The sequence below is a fragment of the Xyrauchen texanus genome, chromosome 24 (genome assembly GCF_025860055.1).
Source record: "Xyrauchen texanus isolate HMW12.3.18 chromosome 24, RBS_HiC_50CHRs, whole genome shotgun sequence".
Classification (NCBI taxonomy): Eukaryota; Metazoa; Chordata; class Actinopteri; order Cypriniformes; family Catostomidae; genus Xyrauchen; species Xyrauchen texanus.
In genome coordinates this window covers 36,498,708-36,518,058 of record NC_068299.1, presented here as the reverse complement: position 1 = coordinate 36,518,058, position 19,351 = coordinate 36,498,708, and the positions used below count along the sequence as shown (strand labels likewise).

The window sequence follows — 19,351 nt, the reverse complement described above, 5'->3', positions numbered from 1 at the left end:
TCGCCGCGACATCGGAGGTCGTGGGCTCTGATGCTGAGGGCTCCTCTGGGCTGCCGCCGGGCTTGCACGCCCAGGAGGAGGCCGACGCACAGATGTCCGATATGCTTTCCGGGCAGCCAACAGTGTGGGGCTGGATTGGAACCCTCCATCCTCCCCACAGCCATCACGGCTGGACGATTGGTTCTTGGCGTGGGCGCGCTCACAGCCTCGCCCCCCTCGCCCCCCTCGGTTCCTTTCTTCCGGAGGTGCATGATGAGCTGGCGTCTTCGTGGAGAGCACCCTCTCCACTTGTCGCACCACCACCTGCTCATCCGCCCTCGCCACCCTCGACGGCGAAGCGCGCCACGGGTACACGGAGATCCCCCAGGTGGATAGAGCTGTTGCGCTCCACTTATGTGCCAGAAGCACTACCACCTGGCGGGGCCGCCCTGTACTCCCTTCCCGGTCCTGTAGAGCAACATCCTCTCTCACCGCGAAGGCCTACAGCGCTACCGGATGTGCCGCTTCCGCCCTGCATGCCATGGCTCTCCTGCAGGTCCACCAAGCCAAGGCACTTCGCAACATGCACGGGGGTGGCCCTGATCCCGACACGCTGCAGGAACTGCGCTCAGCGACCGACCTCGCCCTGAGAGCAACGAAGGTCACAGCGCAGGCACTCGGGCAGGCGATGGCCACTCTGGTGGTCCAGGAACGTCAGCAATGTCTGGACTTGGTTGAGATGCGTGAAGCTGACAAGACTCGCTTCCTCAACGCCCGTCTCCCAGTTCGGCCTCTTCGGCGACACCGTTGAGGACTTTGCCCAGCAGTTCTCCCTGGTGAAGAAGCAGACGGAGGCCATTTCGCACATCATGCCGCGCCGCAAGCTTGCCGCCACGGCCCAGGCCCCACCTGCTCGCCGAGGGCGTCCTCCCGCGGCCAGAAGACCTTCTGCTCCGCCCCAACCTGGGCCCAGCTCTCAGCCCCGGCGTCGAGCAAACCGCAGGAAGCGTACGCCCCCTGCCTCACGGACCCCTTCGAGGACCCGGAAGGCTCCCAAGCGTCCCTGAGACAGCGGACCCAGAGGACGAGAAGTTAGCTCCGGAGGTGGTAAGACCGCTCCGTCCCCGGTGGAGGGCCGGGAGGAGAATCTTTTGTTTTTTCATTTGCCCCAAATTCTCAATAAAAGAGCTATTTCCTTTACCTCTGGGTCACATGGCCCGCAAATGCCGTTCTCACGGCACTTTGCTTTCAGGCCTCAACAGTCTCGGCGCCCAGGATACGGTGCTTCCGCCCTCAGCCCCACGACTGTTCCCCGGCCGGCCGGTTCAGACGAGTCCAGAGGACGCCAGCATCAGACCTCCTCCTCAGTCACGAACCTGCCCCCTGCCGGGTGCGCGGAACAAGGTAAGTGCTTTGAGTTTATTCTCAGCACCAGAGCCTCGGGACGCCACAGCGCCCTGCGACGCCGCGTTACCTGTTCCGCACCGCTGCGAAACCAGTATTTCAGTTCGCAGCGGTAGACCTGAAGGACGCGTACTTCCACGTCTCAATTCGCCCTCGACATCGACCCTTTCTACGGTTCGCGTTTGACGGCCAGGCGTATCAGTACAAGGTCCTCCCCTTCGGCCTGTCTCTGTCCCCTCGCATCTTCACGAAGGTCTCAGAGGCGGCTCTTGCCCCGCTACGAGGAGCGGGCATACGCATACTCAATTACCTCGACGATTGGCTCATTTTGGCCTCCTCGCAGGAATTACTATGCGCACACAGAGACCAGGTGCTCGAGCACCTCGGCCGTTTAGGGTTTCAGGTCAACTGGGAAAAGAGCAAGCTCACCCCGGTCCAGAGCATCTCTTTTCTCAGTTTGGACTCAGTCTCAATGACAGCACGTCTCTCCAACGAGCGTGCTCAGTCAGTGCTGGAATGCCTCGCTTCTTTCAAACCAGGCACCGTGGTCCCTTTGAAATGTTTCCAACGGCTCCTGGGGCATATGGCATCCTCCGCGGCGGCCGCACCACTGGGGTTGATGCATATGAGACCACTTCAGCATTGGCGCCAGACTCGAGTCCCGAGATGAGCATGGCGCCACGGCACGCACGGCGTGGAAGTTACCCCCGCCTGCCGCCAAACCTTCAAACCCTGGACAGACCTCTGCTTTCTACGGGCAGGAGTACCCTTGCGGCAGGTGTCCCGTCGCGTTCTGGTTACAACCGACGCCTCCAAATTGGGTTGGGGCGCCGTGTGCAACGGGCGCGCAGCCGCAGGCCGGTGGAACCGAGGCCCGCTGCGTTGGCACATCAACTGCCTAGAGCTGCTGGACATTTTTCTTGCCCTGAAGAAATTTCTTCCGTTGATTCGTGGCAAGCATGTCCTAGTCAGGACAGACAGCACTACGGTGGTGGCCTACATAAACCGCCAAGGCGGAGTACGCTCCCTACACATGTCACAGCTCGCCCGTCGTCTCCTCCTTTGGAGTCAGCAGCGACTGGAGTCACTGCGCGCCACTCACATCCCCGGCAACCTCAATGTGATAGCGGACGCGCTGTCAAGACAAAACTTGCCCGGCGGAGAGTGGAGGCTCCACCCCCAATCGGTCCAGCTGATTTGGGACAGGTTCGGCAAGGCCCAGGTAGACCTGTTTGCCTCCCAGAAAACCTCCCACTGTCCGCTCTGGTATGCCCTCACAGAGGCTCCCCTTGGGACAGATGATCTGGCGCACAGCTGGCCCGCAGGGCTGCGCAAGTACGCTTTTCCCCCAGTGAGCCTTCTTGCACAGGTGCTATGCAAGGTCGGGGGGAAAAGGAGCAAGTCACTCTGGTGGCCCCCTACTGGCCCAACCGGACATGGTTTTCGGATCTCACGCTCCTCATGACAGCCCCTCCCTGGCGAATTCCCCTGAGGAAGGACCTTCTTTCTCAGGGACAGGGTACGCTCTGGCATCCGCATCCAGACCTCTGGAATCTCCACGTCTGGTCCCTGGATCGGACGCTGGAGGATCTAGCCGCCTACCTTCGGCCGTCATAGACACTATTAACCAAGCCAGAGCCCCTTCGACCAGGAATCTTTACGCCCTGAAGTGGCGTCTGTTCGCGGACTGGTGTTCTTCCCGAGCCGAAGACCCGCAGAAGTGCGCAGTTAGGTCAGTGCTCGTCTTTCTTCAGGAGAGGCTGGAGAGGAGGCTGTCCCCTCCACCCTCAAGGTGTATGTTGCGCTTATCGCGCCCACCACGACACGGTAGACGGCAAGTCTCTTTGTAAGCACGACTTAATCGTCAGGTTCCTAAAAGGTGCCCGGAGGATGACTCCCTCCTGGCCTAACCTGTTTCCCTCCTGGGATCTCTCGGTCATCCTTATGGGACTCCAGAGACCCCCCTTCGAGCCGCTTGACTCAGTTGGACTCAGGGCAATCTCTCTCAAGACAGCCCTGCTGATCGCGCTCGCTTCCATCAAGAGGGAGTTCGGTCCGGCAGACACTTTCGTGATCCTAAGACCGCGACCGGGCTACGTGCCCAAGGTTCCTACCACACCCTTCAGGGATCCGAGCCCACTCCACCAGGAGTGTTGCGTCCTCGTGGGCACTGGCTATGGGCACTGCCCTAGCAGACATTTGTAGAGCAGCGGGCTGGGCAACACCTAACACTTTTGCGAGATTCTACAATCTCCGAGTTGAGTCAGTATCGTCCCGTGTTCTCTCAGGTACCGAGCCCGTAGAACTCGGTGGCACGTCCACGATCTGACCGGGTGAATCGCTTACACCCAGCGCCCTTCCCCCTAACCAGGGGAAACAGTGCGCCTTCATTCCCAGGAGATCCCAGGTTTGGGACACTGGTTGACTCCTCCCTAGCCCTCGTGGGTCGCAGTTCTGCGGAGGAACTCGCCGACCCAAACCACTGTGGGTACCGCAAGCTACGCTGTACTGGTATAGGTGCCCCACAGGTAAGGCCTCCTGTTCGGACTCCCCCTGTGTGTAAAACCACGGTTCTGTCCCCTCACGAGTTGACTCCGTGTTTCCCTTAGGCAGTTACAGCTGCCTCGGTTGCCGTGCTGTATGCTTCCCCCCTCTGCAAGGCTGGATCTTCCACCGCACTACTTTTCGGCATAAGACCTAAGTATAGGCCATGCGATGTATTTGCCACTCAAAATTTGCCTCCCCTCCTGGGTAGGTGTGGCCTCCGCAGGGTCTTCTCCACCCTAATAAGGGCTAAGACCCCCTTCCCTCAATGCGTGTAAGGGCCCCGGCCGTAGTTGCTCTATGCAAGAAACATAGAGAGAAAAGAGGCCCCGTTCCCATGTTGGCGGCCATCACCTTGTTCCCCCCTCCAGGATAACGATAAGGAATCCTGATGGCTTAAATGGGGCATTGGGGAAGGGTACGTGCAGCCTGATACAGTTGGTCGTTCTGCACGTAGGAATACCTGCTCGCTCCTGTATCAGCAGATCACGTACACGGCTCAGCACATGGCTCTTTTTAAGTGGACCCTTAGTGTCGCTTCTCTGACACAATGTGGAGAGAGCGACAGAAGGGGAACGTCTAGGTTACGTATGTAACCTCCGTTCCCCGATGGAGGGAACGAGACGTTGTGTCTCCCCTGCCACGTCGCTGAGCCAAGCCCCTGTTGTGGCCGGACCATTTCCGGCTCCTCAGAAAAATCCTGAATGAACTCCCGTATTTGCGGCGCTTAAATACCAGTATGTCCGGGGGCGGGACATGCAAATACTGGTTGCCAACTCTCATTGGCCTTTTTTCATAGTTCAGAGGTGAATATCGGCGCTCAAGAGAGACCCCTAGTGTCTCTTCTCTGACACAAGGTCTCGTTCCCTCCATCGGGGAACGGAGGTTACATACGTAACCTAGACGTTATAATAAGAACATCACCATTTAGTGAGCATAGGGGTGATTTAGTTTTTTATAATTTTAGTTCTAGCCATGTCTTCTAAGAAATATCCCAGACTTTTCTCCATTTATGTCCTTCCTCTAATTAAAATGTTTTCAAACAAAACATGTTTGTTTGTTTGTTTTTGTTAATATTTCTTCTTTTTCACAATACATCAAATATTTACCAAACTCTCTCTGAATCCAGCACAGCAGATTGCACCATCAATTTGAAAATATGATTAATGAAGAGCTTTTCCAGTAGACTCAGATATCAACGGCAGACATTTCCACAATTAATTATTCCAGATTAACTCAATTGCGAGTCCTAAATGCTTAAAATAGAGCAGCCGTCAGAAAACATTTTCGCAGTCTGGTTTGCTGCATCTACTGGGATACAGATTTTTCACTGGAGATGAGCGCATTTTGTGTGCAATATCATGAATATGAATGTACAGTTGTTTTCAGCTATTTAAAAATCACTACCTTTTTGATGCATTTTGTTCCAACTAAGCCATGTCAGCCCAAGGACATAATTTTGGGGTGATTTAAATAATGTGATACCAAGTAAACATCATCTGTTCAAGTAGTGGTGCAACCAACACTATTACTAAGTCTCATATTTGGGATTAGGAATTTGAACAAACCCCTAACCTTAAGGATTATACTTCAGGGGGACCTGGGTAGCTCATTAAGTATTGACACTGACTACTACCCCTGGAGTCGAGTGTTCCAATCCAAGGTGTGCTGAGTGACTCCAGCCAGGTCTCCTAAGCAACCAAATTGGCCCGGTTGCTAGGGAGGGTAGAGTCACATGGGGTAACCTCCTCGTGGTTGCAATTAGTGGTTCTCGCTCTCAATGGGGCACGTAGTAAGTTGTGCATGGATCGCAGAGAGTAGCATGAGCCTCCACGTAGGGTTGTGCCGATGGACAATATCATCGTCCATCGTGATGGCTAACCAACATCACGATGTAGAGCCACCATCGTGATGCCACGCCCCCTTTTGCGAGTCTTGCTAGTGTGACTCACTAATCCTAGTCTCTTCTATAGTTAACCGAAAAACTTTGCAGGGATTGCTCTGTAAATTAAATTGAGAATATAACTAATGCATATATGCTATTTTAAATACTGTGGTATATGCCAGAGACGTGACGTGTTAGTCTGTGAAAATACCGTGTCAGGCAGGCTACACAAATATTGATCTTGACATTGTTAGCTTCTTGTCTTTTTTTTAAAATGTTTTATTTACACTGTACATTTAGATTAAAATATTTTATGTTGTGGGCTACAAGAAAATAGCCTTTATTAATTAATTATTAGTAGTTGTAGTGTCTCAGAAAATCTTGCTCATTGTCACATAGCTCTTGTAGTATACACTGAAGCGGCAGTTTAAGATAAACCCAGACCAGCGAACGTCAAATAACTTTTGTCTGGTTAATACTTTTAAAGAAAAATTTCCTTGGCCATAAATCCATAATGTCAAATCAAATGAAAGAAACGAGGTGAATATGAATAACACACATTTATTAAAACATAGAAGAACAACAAATAAAGAACAAGAAAATGGAACAACACTCAGACCGAAACTCGGCATTAACATTTCACTTATAATTAGCAGCACAATTAACTTCAGCACAGGCTACAAAATAAATTATGTTATTGAAATATTGTAAAGTGGTCATATGAACTACACAAATGAACATTTAAAAAATAATATGCAAAATCGAATAGCTCCGCAACGGATGGCGAAAAATGCGTATAGAAGTCTAATATCTTTCACCATAGACCATGTTTAAATTTCGATGTTTCTGGCCAGAAATACCAACATATTCACTTTATCTGGTTTTAATAAGCTGCGGATTGGAGTAACTACACTACCCGCTGTGCTGAAGACCCGCTCTGATGGAGTACTGGTAGCACATATGCACAGATATTTCCGTGCTAATCTTGCCATGAACGGAAACCTTTTGTCGTTCGTTTTCCACCAAGTCAGCGGGTCCTCTTCCCCATCAATGGCCATTTCCTGCAGGTACATGGTCATTTCTGCCTCGACCTTTTGCTCATCAGTGAGTAAAATAACGAAATTATAGTTTTTAAGTGGAAAATAGTATTTATGTAAAGAGATATATTAAAATAAATAGTGCACAACTCTTCTTAAGTGAAAGCTAAAAAAACAAAATGCTTCACGTGTCGTGCAACCTACTGATAAAGCGCCGACGAGTCATTAGTTGGGTTAGTAAAATAACGAAATTATAATTTTTCATATAATTTTTGAAAATTATATGAATTTATATACCCCCTGCCCCGCCCCACCGACGATATCATCGTCCATCGCGATGTTTTACTGTCAACATCGTCAACTGCCAATTTAGGGGACATCGCCCAACCCTACCTCCACGTGCTGTGAGTCTCCGTGATGTCATGCACGACGAGCCATGTGATAAGATGCACGGATTGACCGTCTCAGAAGCGGAGGTAACTCATACTTGTCTTCTGCCACCCGGATTGAGGTGAGTAACGGCACCACCACAAGGACCTACTAAGAAGTGGGTATTGGGAGTAAACTCTGGAATTTAAATTAAAGTAGAGACTTCACCCCATGAATGGACTGGCGGATGGACTGGCGACCTGTCCAGGGTGTCCCCCGCCCTTCGCCCAATGTTAGCTGGGATAGGCTCCAGCCCCCCGCGACCCTGTACACAGGATAAGCGGTTGACGATGGATGGATGGACTTCACCCCATATCTAGGGACTATTATATCAAAGAGACTTGGTGGCTGGTTGTTTTGACATGGGCAACTAAGCAACCACATAGAAATTATGCAGAACATGCTAGCAAATGCATCCTCCCAAATCCACTTTTCTCAAAGTGGTTTTCTCAACTTGAAATGCTTATCAGTTATAGCTTGAAATGCACTATAAATAAATACCCTACTTGAGATTTATCATTGCTCTGCCAAAACAAGACTTAGTGAAAACAAGCGAAGAATTTGAAAAAGGCTATAGTTTTGTTCCAAAACCTAGATATTTTTTTGCTGTGCCTAAATAAGAATCAGCCATTTAGAGCCTTGTCCACACTAATATGTTTTCAATTGAAAACACTGTTTTGCACTCCATTATATCATAATTTGACAAAATGTTTGGTACTAGGCCAGTGGTAGCTCAGCGGTTAAGGCTCTGTGTTACTGACTAGAAGGTTGGGGGTTCAAGCCCCAATACCGCCAAGACACCACTGTTGGGCCCTTGAGCAAGGCCCTTGACCCTATCTGCTCCAGGGGTGCCGTATCATGGATGACCCTGCAATCTGACCCCAGCTTAGCTGGGATATGTGAAAAAAAAAATAAAAATCACTGTATATATGCAAAAATGTATGTATAATGTGTGACAATATATCAATTATTATAGAGAACATTTTAGAAAATCTCCATTTTCAGTGAAGGAAACCGGCAACATTTGTTGTGGATGAGAAGTGTAAACCTACCAGAATCAATGCGTTTTCCTATAACATCCTAACTGCAATAGATCCTCATAAGGTCCAGGATGAAATGTATATCACACAAATAGCTCTGTTTACATATAGTGCAATGGGACTCTACTAACGATTGATTTTAACAGGGTTTGACATTAGCATGTTGCTAAGCTAACGATGCAATACTCAATTAGAGCTGTTCAGCCATGGCATACATTTTTAGGCCAGCCCGGAAAACTAATTACCATTGGAATTCTCTATGGGTTTTGCTTGGCAGTTTTGGATTTATGAATTAAATAAAGATCTCAACATGAGGTGACCCGCTCCATGTAAAATAAAACAGCTTTTATTATGCTGTACTCTTATTAGTCTTCATAAACATGCTCTTCGAAGTTACATAAAATTAAAAAATGTAATTTTTTTTTACCAAGTTTACGAATTTGCCTGCCAAACATGAACTCCATGCAAAATCCGAGGGGGACATTTTCACCACCGAAAAACCATCGCACATAATTCATGACTGTATTTCGCTTGCAGAATTTCACCGCGCAAAGGTAAATGTGACCGTGCTTGAAGAGATTCCTAGGACATATATTGTTTTGTTAGAGGTGTCTCTGTATTCTGCTTATTTAAGAAACAATTCCACCAAGAAAGATACAATCCTCAGAGAAGGCTTGATCCAGCTTTATCAGTGAAGCAACAGAATCAACATTCAGCTCTTAAATGTCAGCATCTAGATTTAGCTCTGTTAGTTGCCACAGGGGTTATGTAACATCTCCGCCCATTCCTTCAGGCACCACTCATATGTGGAGGATCACAATGTATGTGGAGTTTATAAAAGTGGTCTTTGAAAAGGAAAACGACTCCTTTAAGAATCCGCTCATTACTTTTGAAGCTTGTGATTCAATGGAAACACAACAAGCTAATGTCTCAGATAAACATGTTCATCAAAAGTACTCCATTTCAGCAGGGAGTACAATTTTTAAATGTTCGTAGTCCTATATCAACATTACAGTCTACATTTTCACAATCATAACTAGTGTTCGGTTCGAGTCCACCTTACTCGAGTCCGAGTCAAGTCTGAGTCCAAAATGAGCAGGACTCAAGGCCGAGTCCGAGTCAAGTCAGAATGAATCTGTACATGAAACTGAATTAAAATTGTAACCATAAACTCAACATCAATATTTTAAGCTTATTTTAACCTTCACAACTAAGAAAAACAATTCGTCAATATAAATGTAACAACAACACATCTATTGAATTTCATATATACGTGTTATTATATGTATTCTGCTACAAATTTCAAAGTGGTTTCAGAATGAAAGCATATGCTTTTGGTTTATGAAGACAAAACTGTCCATCAACACAATTCTTATTGCGTTCTGTTGACATTTTCAATTATTTATTGCTTTTTCCCCTCCACTCAAACATACACCAAACAAAGTGAAAGCTGTGTTAGTCAATAAAACCAGAGCTATTATTGCTTCCAATTTTAATTTAGTTTTTATTTCTACTTCATTTTCAATTTGTCAGTTCAATTTAGTTTAGTTTTATTTAAAATTATCCCTACCTGTAATAGTCTATAAAGAGATTTCTTTCTGAGTCTCTATCTGCCGACTGATTTGGGAAAATACATACAAATGTGTCAACACAGTAGTATTTAGCATTCGCTGATAAGTTACATCTCACGATTTGACTGCAAAGGCTACATCCAAAACTGGACCAGTTCAAACTGACAATGCTGCGTTCTCAGCATTTTCTCACCCTCATGCCATCCCAGATGTGTATGACTTTCTTTCTTTTGCAGAACATAAATTAAGATATTTAGAAGAGAATATAATTGAAACAACTCTGGCTACGTCTACGACATCAGGGGGTGCTACAGCTGCATCCGGACAGAGATGGGTTCATTTATTTATGTTTCGTTAATTTGTTTGTTTGTTTGTTTTTTAATTGCATCATTAATGCCAAAGACTCGGCTGAACTCTGAAAAAAATCCCGAGTCCCAAAGCCTCGAGTCCGTATCAAGTCAGAGTAAAAATGCATCCGAGCCCGTGACAAGTCCAAGTCTATTTAAAATGGACTCATGGCTCGGACTCGATGTCCGAGTACAAACTTGGATACCCCAACTCTAATCGTAACATGCGTGACTGCATCACAGTAAGAAAACTTTCTGCAAATCAATAGAGAATACTGGGCAAATTATACACAACTTAAATAATAATACTAAATCAAGCTGCTATGTTTTATAATATGTCCTCCACCCCCATTTTTAGATTGTTTCTTTGCCCCTGGTACCAGCTCTCGTGAATGTTTTGTATGCTCTTTGAACAGTTGCCACATATGAAGACAGCACAGAGCTGATTCAAGTCATGATTGTGTTGTCAACATGAAATGCTTACCTTCAAACAGCATTATAATCATAGAGATGCACGATTCACGTGTTCCACTGGAGTCCCGTGCAGGAGTGCGGAGCTGCTTCAGATGTGCAGGCTTCATAAAGACCCACACAGAGAAAGGGATCTTAGGAGTTTCATTTCAGGCAGTGTATGAAGATGAAAAGAATAAACATAGCAGAGTGAAAGGCACAGGACTTTATTACGTTTGTCATATAGCATGACGTAAAATGATGATTCTTCAGTTAGAGGAGGTTTTGATTCCCCTGGTATGATTTTACAGCTAAATACTTTTTAAATGCATTTATCAGGTCTTTAGTGACCTGGGACCTCATTCCTGCCCCTTTATCCATGTTTTGGAGTTATCTTTCAAGGAAACATCAACATTGCTTAATGACGCAATTGGGACTGCGTCAGTGAGTCACGTGGTCTGAAGCTTGTACACAATCATGCCAATTCATTGACTGATGGAGCTTAAGCGACATCCATAGGGAGCCATGTCACAGAACCCATATAGACGGCTGCTTTGGCGCCATTTCGCCAGATTTTCTAACATCAGTGCATGAATTTGTTTAATCCTGTGTTGGTTACTAGCGACTCACGCCTAAGCGAGGACTATGTTCTCCCTTTTGAGTGACAACACGTGAGGACATCACTGCAAATTAACAGTTTGTGTGCAGATTCAACCACATTGTGTAATCTTCTGTGTATGGAATTTGTGCCAGGATTATCTAAGGTCGTTCTGAGACCTTGTTTGGGTTATTTGCCTAAATTCATCTGTACATACTTTTGCTTGCAAATTGTTAATTTGCAGTCCTTTTATCCTCTGCCGTTTGAATCGGAAGAGCATAAAAGGCTACATATGTTATGTCTAGTGCAGACTCTACAGGTTTATGTTGACCGTACTAGCCAATGGCATAAGTCAGAGCAGTTGTTTGTGTGCTTTGGTGGCCGCAACAAGGGTGTTTCGGTATACAAGCAGACTGTCTCATTGGATTGTGGATGCAATCTTGAGTGCTTATGAGGCGCTTGGTTTACGTTCACCTCTGGGTATTCAAACCCATTCTACAAGGAGCATGGCATCCTTCTGGTTATTTTCTAGATGTGCATTCTTGGGAGACAATTGAATGGCAGCAGGGTGGTCCTCTCCGCATACTTTTGTTAGATAATATAATTTGGACGAGAGTTAGTCTCCTGCTTCCAAAGTTCTCTCGATTCGAAAATCAAGTATGTTTTTGAGATTTCTATTTCTTTAGCTATCTTGTGCATTGCTGTAAGCTTGCCATATGGGCTTAGAGAGTTGGAAGCTACTGTTCGCATGGTATGATGATATCTAATCTCAATTGCATCATTACGCATTGTCGACGTTTCTTTGAAGGGGAACATCTCGGTTACGAACTTAACCTTGGTACCCTGATGGAGAACAAGACGTTGCGTCATCAAAGCAGATGGGTTCCGTGACGTGGCTACCTGTGGGTGTTGCTTAAGCGCCATCAGCCAATGAATTGGCATGATTTTATACAGGCTCCAGACCACATGAATCACTGATGCAGTTCCAATTGCATCATCACACAATGTCTTGTTCCCTCTCAGGGAAACAAAGTAACCAAGACATCATGCCTCCACTGCTTTAGTATTCCTCAACTTTTCTCTCAGAAATATTGTAACAAAAAATACATATATATATATATATATATATACACACACCTATCAGCCACAATATTAAAAACACCTGCCTAATATGGTATAGGTCACCATTGTACCGCGAATACAGTGCAACCAACAGCTATTCTTCTCACCACAATTGTACAGAGTGGTTATCTGAGTTAACGTATACTTTGTCAGTTTGAACCATCAAAAGGTGTTTCCATTTGCAGAATTGCCGCACACTGGATGTTTTTGGTTTTTGGCAACATTCTGTGTAAATTCTAGAGACTGTTTTGTCTGAAAATCTCAGGAGATCAGCAGTTACAGAAATATTCAGTCAGTCTGGCACCAAAAATCATCCATGCGATTATCTAATCAGCTAAGCCTATGGCAGCAGTGCAGTGTATAAAATCATGCAAATACAGGGAAGGACCTTCAGTTAAGGTTCACCCATCAGAATATGGAAACATTTGATCTCAGTGATTTGGACCGTGGCATGATTGTTGGTGCCAGATGTCACAGTATATTGATTTCTATATCTCAGTATATTGATTTCTTTTGTTTTAGGGCTGGGCAATTTAACCTCAATGAATGCAGTTTTTTAACTTCCTGAAACTTCATGTAGTAGGAGAACTTTTTCCCAAGTTGTTCCTTACAGGCTCCGATTAGGGTGGGTCAAGGGTGTCTGCTGCCTGCCTGGACCCAACCAAGGCACGTTTGTACAATGGGCAAAACTTCACTGATGTATTTTCTGACTTTCTGATGCTAAAATAGCCATTTTTTTAGGAGGTACACGCTCTACTCACATCCTGACACAGAAACAGTGAAGCAGTGCACACTTATTCATTACGTCGTCACATGTCCCGGGCATAATAAGCTCAGGAGTGTATTTACTGTATGGCAAATGAAGACTTCACCCCAAGAGGTGAACCAGAGCCAGAGATTTTAAACTTCAGCAAATTAAACATCAGCATTCAATATGTTTTTTTTTTATATGTATAATGTGTTGACAGTGTACACTTAAGCTTATCTTGCCAGTAAAGTTTGACATGAATTGAATCTGCCTAATTGATTCTATTACTAAAAAAGTCCAAGTAACTCTATCTCTATTTATTTCAGACAAAGTATACAGTAAATATATTATAAGGAATTTTTAATGTTTGTTGTAATGTATCATGTACCATAATTTATTGTGATTAGTCACAGAAAACTGTGGGATTAATCGGTTATTTTTGTATTTATTTTTAGCGATTCACAGCCCTATTACAACACAATTTAATAGTATTCATGAAACAATTTAACAATATTCACAATTTAACAATATTCATGAAAATGTCGATTATATCATGTTGATTTTCTATGCAACAACGGTTGAAAGTCATGATAAGTGTAGGTAATTTGGTAGTAAAAATGTACACAGGATGGGTTAATGTGCCTGCGTACCACCACCATTATATGTAGGAAATTTGGTTGATGGTACAGATTAAATTAACACACGTGTGAGATAGGAATTAAATTAAACTGTCCTTATTCTACATTCTTATGTAAGGACATTAATAATGGACAGCCCTTATAAATCGACAAATAAATTAGATAAATTATATATAACTAGATTATTTGTCTGAATAAAATTCTCCACCATTATAATTGTAATACAATGTCTTGTTGTATCTGCTCAGAATTTCTATTGTAAGGAATTATGATTAATTCACTTATTTGAGTAATATTATTCTCATGGCTTATTGAAAATAATATTACACATATTAAGGTACAGTATAGCTTTGAAGCGAAATCTTTTAAAAACAGGGATGAGATTATTTATGAAAATAGCTTTGAATACAGACAAACTTTATTGCTATCTAAACATAAATCTAATCTAACACATACAAACATGGAACAGGTTGGTGTGTAGTGACAGAATGTGAAGTAAATTATCAATGCAGCTAAAATTAACTTTACAAAGCCTGTTGGCAATGCCTTAAGAACAATTCATCCTTCTTGACCAGCACTGTGAGCAAAAGTCTGGAGATGTACTTGCGTGTCATTGCGTTTCCTTGTGTTGCTTGGTTCTTTGGCTTTTTTAGAATGTTAGTTCCGTCGATGTCTTGGACTCCGTTATTATTGTGGATAGTTATTGTCTGGATGAAGCGAGGCCTTCTGCAAGGAAGACTCACGACTCCCGTAGGGTGTTTTAACCGTAGAGCAGAGAGTGAGAGGCTTCCTCTGGACTTTTTTGTCCAGAGTTTTCCTTGGACTCTACATGGCAATGAGGATCTGGAAGCAGCAAGAGAGCCGAAGAGAGGATATGAGAGCATTGCAAGAGAGAATTTCAGCAGAAGAGGAAGTCCTTCCTTGGGTAGGACAGATTTGAACTGAAATTGGCCACACCCCAAAGGTGTCCTGAGCCAATCAGAAGTGGCTTTTCAGAGTCACATGGTCGACTGGTCTGTCCATTTCAAAAGCTGATATACGATCCTTTGTGGAGGATTCTTACAAACTCCTGCTCAGATATAGTGTATATATTATCATGGACTTTATATCTTGAAAACAGTACAAAAGACATGACATTCGATGCCATCAACATTCTCTATGTAAACAAGCAAGCATTTACATACTAAATATGATATTCTTTCATGAATATTAAACGTGTAAGTAACTAAACATGAACATTCCTGGTTACAAATCATACTGGTTTATTCATTGGTTTTACAACATGGATAATACGTTACACTTAATGAGAAACCTGATTGTCGGGGTATAATATCAAGTTGAATAGTTACCATTCTTAGTAGAATGAGGTGAATCATACCAGATTAAAGATTATTATCATCGATTTGTCAGTTATAAGTGATTACCAATCACTACACATATTTTAAAAGGTACATCGGCTATAATCATTAATTTGTCAGTTATACAAGTGATCACAGGTCATAGTCATTTTCAGAATTAGCCAGCAAGGCTAGGTATGGTGTATATTTTAGGGTTAAATCACAAGTACTGGGACTGTGACGAGGAACTCATCAGTATCTCATAAGGAAACCTTTCAAAGAAAATCTGCTTTAGCTCTGTGTGGAAGTTCAGAAGGTCATGCTGAGGGTTTAAGTTTGTGGAACCAAGAAGGATCTTCTTTATTGGTCAGCTCTGTCATTACAAACCCTAGTTTGAGATTAAGCACTCATGGGAGAGATGGTCTCCTTCAGCAATTTATGGGCCATGGATTTGTTTTTATGACTCTCTAATGGCTCGTTGGGGATCTATCTGATCTATGGAATGTGATGTGTTTATTTGATGGCTTTGTTCATGGTAATCCTACATACGAATCAGATCCTCCAGGATATGTGATAAGTTTGAGGTAATAATTCTAGTTGTCAAAAGTGCCCTTAATGAAAAAAATTTCTGACATGTTTTTGTGTTTTCTTTTCCAGTGCTACAAAGTCACACGTGTGGAAATCCAGGTTTGATCCCTAGAGGAATAATCCATGGGAGCAGGTACAACGTTGGTGACAAGATCCGCTACAGTTGTGTGATGGGATATGTGCTGGAGGGGCACGCGGTGCTCACGTGTATAGTGAGCCCAGGAAGTGGAGCATCATGGGATTTCCCAGCACCTTTTTGCAGAGGTAAGATGTTCCAATCTTACTTGGATTAATGGTGTTAAATCAATGGTTCCCGCAGTCATGATAAACCAGAAACAATTTTCAATAATGCATATAATCTTAAAAATTTAAAAACGATCTAAACTAAATTGATATTTCTATAGTGAATATAACAGTTTCTAGTTTCTATAAATTGCTTATTTGAGTGCAATCTCAAATTATCCTTGATTTGTGTGATATAGGAGCTTTATCTACTATGGAAACATACTGTAACTTTTAAGGATTAAAACTTCCTCCTTTCTGGAAAAACAAATATTGAAACTAAGCTGAAAAAACAACTCCACAATTTTTATCAGACTTAAGCATACATTTGACACCCACATTTTTATGTCAACAATGCCTATTTATTATGGCGAAATTTAGGCTCTTCCGATGGTAATGAGGAAGCAGGATATATAGTATTATTCTTAACTAAATGGTCTTTAAGTGGCTCATTGTACTTATCTTGGCATTAAAATAAACACTAGGGGCGCTATAACAACAATGACTTTTCTTGCCTTTTACTAAAATCTTGAGTAAAAGGGCATATTATGATGTCATAAACACTTAATTTTCACCCTGTTCCTCATAATGCTATTTTATGACATCTAAATACTTTAGACACTACACTTATAGTTCATGACTCGTAAGAAAATATTTGAACAGCTGCATTATATATTAAAATACAGTTACAAGCTTGTTCAAGGATGGTTGAATTGCACAGTACCTAAGACTGTTGCTCTTGCAATGCAAAGGACCGGAGCATGAGTAGAAGAGCATGCTAGCTGACACATGAGCCGAAAGTGTTATAGAAGCACAACAGAATGACGTGGTTGCTTCAGGAATTGTGTTTTCTTTGTCACATTTGATTGTATGACACTATTGGTAAGGTTTAGGTTTAAGGTTTAGGGTAGGGAGTTATGTTGTGTTTATTTAAAACTGATTATACATTTACCTGCAAAACATAATCTATTCTGGAGAACACTTAACTCGCTTTTAGTGCCACACATTTTACCTTGGAACTGCCGCAATACATGTAACAAGAAACAATTTTTTATTAGATCATGCTGGTAATTTTACTTTTAATTGACATATTTACAACTTCTGTGTGTTTTTTTTTTTTTTTTTTTTTTTTTGCTCAGCTGAAGGAGCCTGTGGTGGGACGTTAAGAGGAACAACGGGGACAATATCAAGTCCGCACTATCCTTCAGAGTATGAAAACAATGCAGACTGCACATGGAGTATTCTAGCAGAGCCAGGAGACACCATCGCCCTGGTCTTCACAGACTTCCAGTTGGAGGACCGATATGACTTTCTAGAGATCAGTGGCACAGAAGCGCCATCAATATGGTGAGTGTACTGACCTCTGATGCTGCAAAACATCACAATCTGTTCTCTCTAGACCATGTTGGAAAGCGGTATAATATGAACTGTTCCGGAATCACTCTTATGTATTGAGCGTAGTGAGAGGAGTGTCCACATAATAATATTTATTTATTTATACATGTATTTATTTTTGCTTTTCTGTGTGCAACATGGAAATGAGGGAGGCGGTCCTTGTGTAGCTCCAGTGCATCATTGGTCAATAGTAATTATCGGAAGCAGATGGACGTCCCACCTTAGCACCCTCTGACTCGCACAGATTTTGAATCTGCAGGGAACGTATTGCAGAGAGTTTAACAATCCAGGATGTGCTTCGACATTCATACCGGCCTACAGCTCTCCTAAAACATCAATAAGCACCTCTAATCTAAATGAAACAGTCATTTGATGCGTGGTTATCGACTTCATTCGCAAGTTGTGCAGAGTCAGCCACAGTTTTTTTTATTTATTTTTTTTATTGCAGAACTTATGTATACATACATACATAAACGATCAGGGAAATAAAGCATGGTTGTATCTTTTACAATGAACAATCATAACAACAGAAAACTATATTATGAATTTGCGGACATCAAAATATGAAGTTATATACAGAGAAAAAAAAGAAAAGCATAAGGTTAAATCATATCATTTATGAAACTTGCTCATTTGGTGGTTTTGTTGAAGAAACAGCTCCCCATTTATTTTGTGATTGTTGTTATGTAGGATGTGGGAAGCAGGAGAAGGCAGACGGGTGGTTAGGATCCAAAAGCGGCTTTATTATAAATAACAAACAATTAAACACAAAGAAAAGTCCACGATGGGAAAACAAACTAACATTAACACAAAAAAGAACACACAGCTAAAGAACATAAACGAAGGGCAGGAAACAGGGGCATAGGAACGACATGTAACCATACAACGAACGACAAAGGAAAAGGAAAACAACAGGGTTTAAATACACAGACACAATGAAGACACAATGAGGCGGAGCCCTGGGAGGCTCGGGAGGCAGAGCCGAGGGAGCCACTGGCGCTGGCTCAGGGACGGTCATGGCCACTGGCGCTGGCTCAGGGACAGTCATGGCCACTGGCGCTGGCTCAGGGATGGTCGAGGCTACAGGCGCTGGCTCAGGGACGGTCGAGGCTACAGGCGCTGGCTCAGGGACGTTTGAGGTTACCGGCACTGGCTCGCTGACTTTTGAGGCTTCAGGCTCTGGCTGGTTAACCGTGGTATGCGTGAGCTTGGGTCCGCTGGACACAGAGGGCAGAGCCACGGGGGGTTCTGGGGACGGAGCTGCGGGAGGCGGAGGCTGGAGGGCAGAGGACTTTCCCCTTCTCCTCTTCCTCCGGGCGGATGAGACTGGCGACGCTGGAACGCTGTGCGTGGTTGGCGTGGCATCAGGCTCGCCGACCGTGGCTGACGTGGGCTCAGGCTCGCTGACCGTGGCTGGCGTGGGCTCAGGCTCGCTGACCGGGGCTGGCGTGGGCTCTGGCTCGCAGACCGGGGCAGGCGTGGGCTCTGGCTCGCAGACCGGGGCAGGCGTGGACTGGGAGGCAGAAGCCCGTCTTCTCTTCCTCCTCCGGGCGGACGAAGTGGACCGCACTGGCTCATGGAAGGTGACTGGCATGGGGGTTTGCTCACTGACCGGCGGGGCTGGCGTGACGGAGGGCTGAGGACGACTGGAGAGTCACTGCTGTTGATGGAGAGGTAGGGTCCTCCTCAGCAACGCCCATGGTGAACGGCGAGTCGCAGATCAGTAAAGTCGCCTCCATGAAGTTACGGAGCGTCCAGTCACGCATCGCCGGTGGCAACCGCTCCTTGGTTGAATTATTCAAATTGCCCCTGAAGAAAACCACCAGGGCAGAGTCCGGGAAGTCCGAGACATTCGCCAGGTCAAGGAATCGTGATCAGTGATGAGTGAAACAGAAAACATGGGGCAGACAACACGGGAACGTAACAATTGTAGTATAACAATACATCTTGGATTGAC

The 19,351-nt window shown here is 44.5% G+C and overlaps 1 protein-coding gene across 1 annotated transcript in view; it reads left to right on the top strand.

The window, feature by feature from the left end:
• Positions 1-19,351, top strand: part of LOC127617762 (CUB and sushi domain-containing protein 1-like) — a 496,749-nt gene that overhangs the window by 160,937 nt on the left and 316,461 nt on the right. The window contains exons 4-5 of the mRNA XM_052089839.1: positions 15,787-15,981; positions 17,139-17,346. Coding sequence (XP_051945799.1) covers positions 15,787-15,981; positions 17,139-17,346 — 403 coding nt within the window. The remainder of the gene's footprint in view (positions 1-15,786; positions 15,982-17,138; positions 17,347-19,351) is intronic.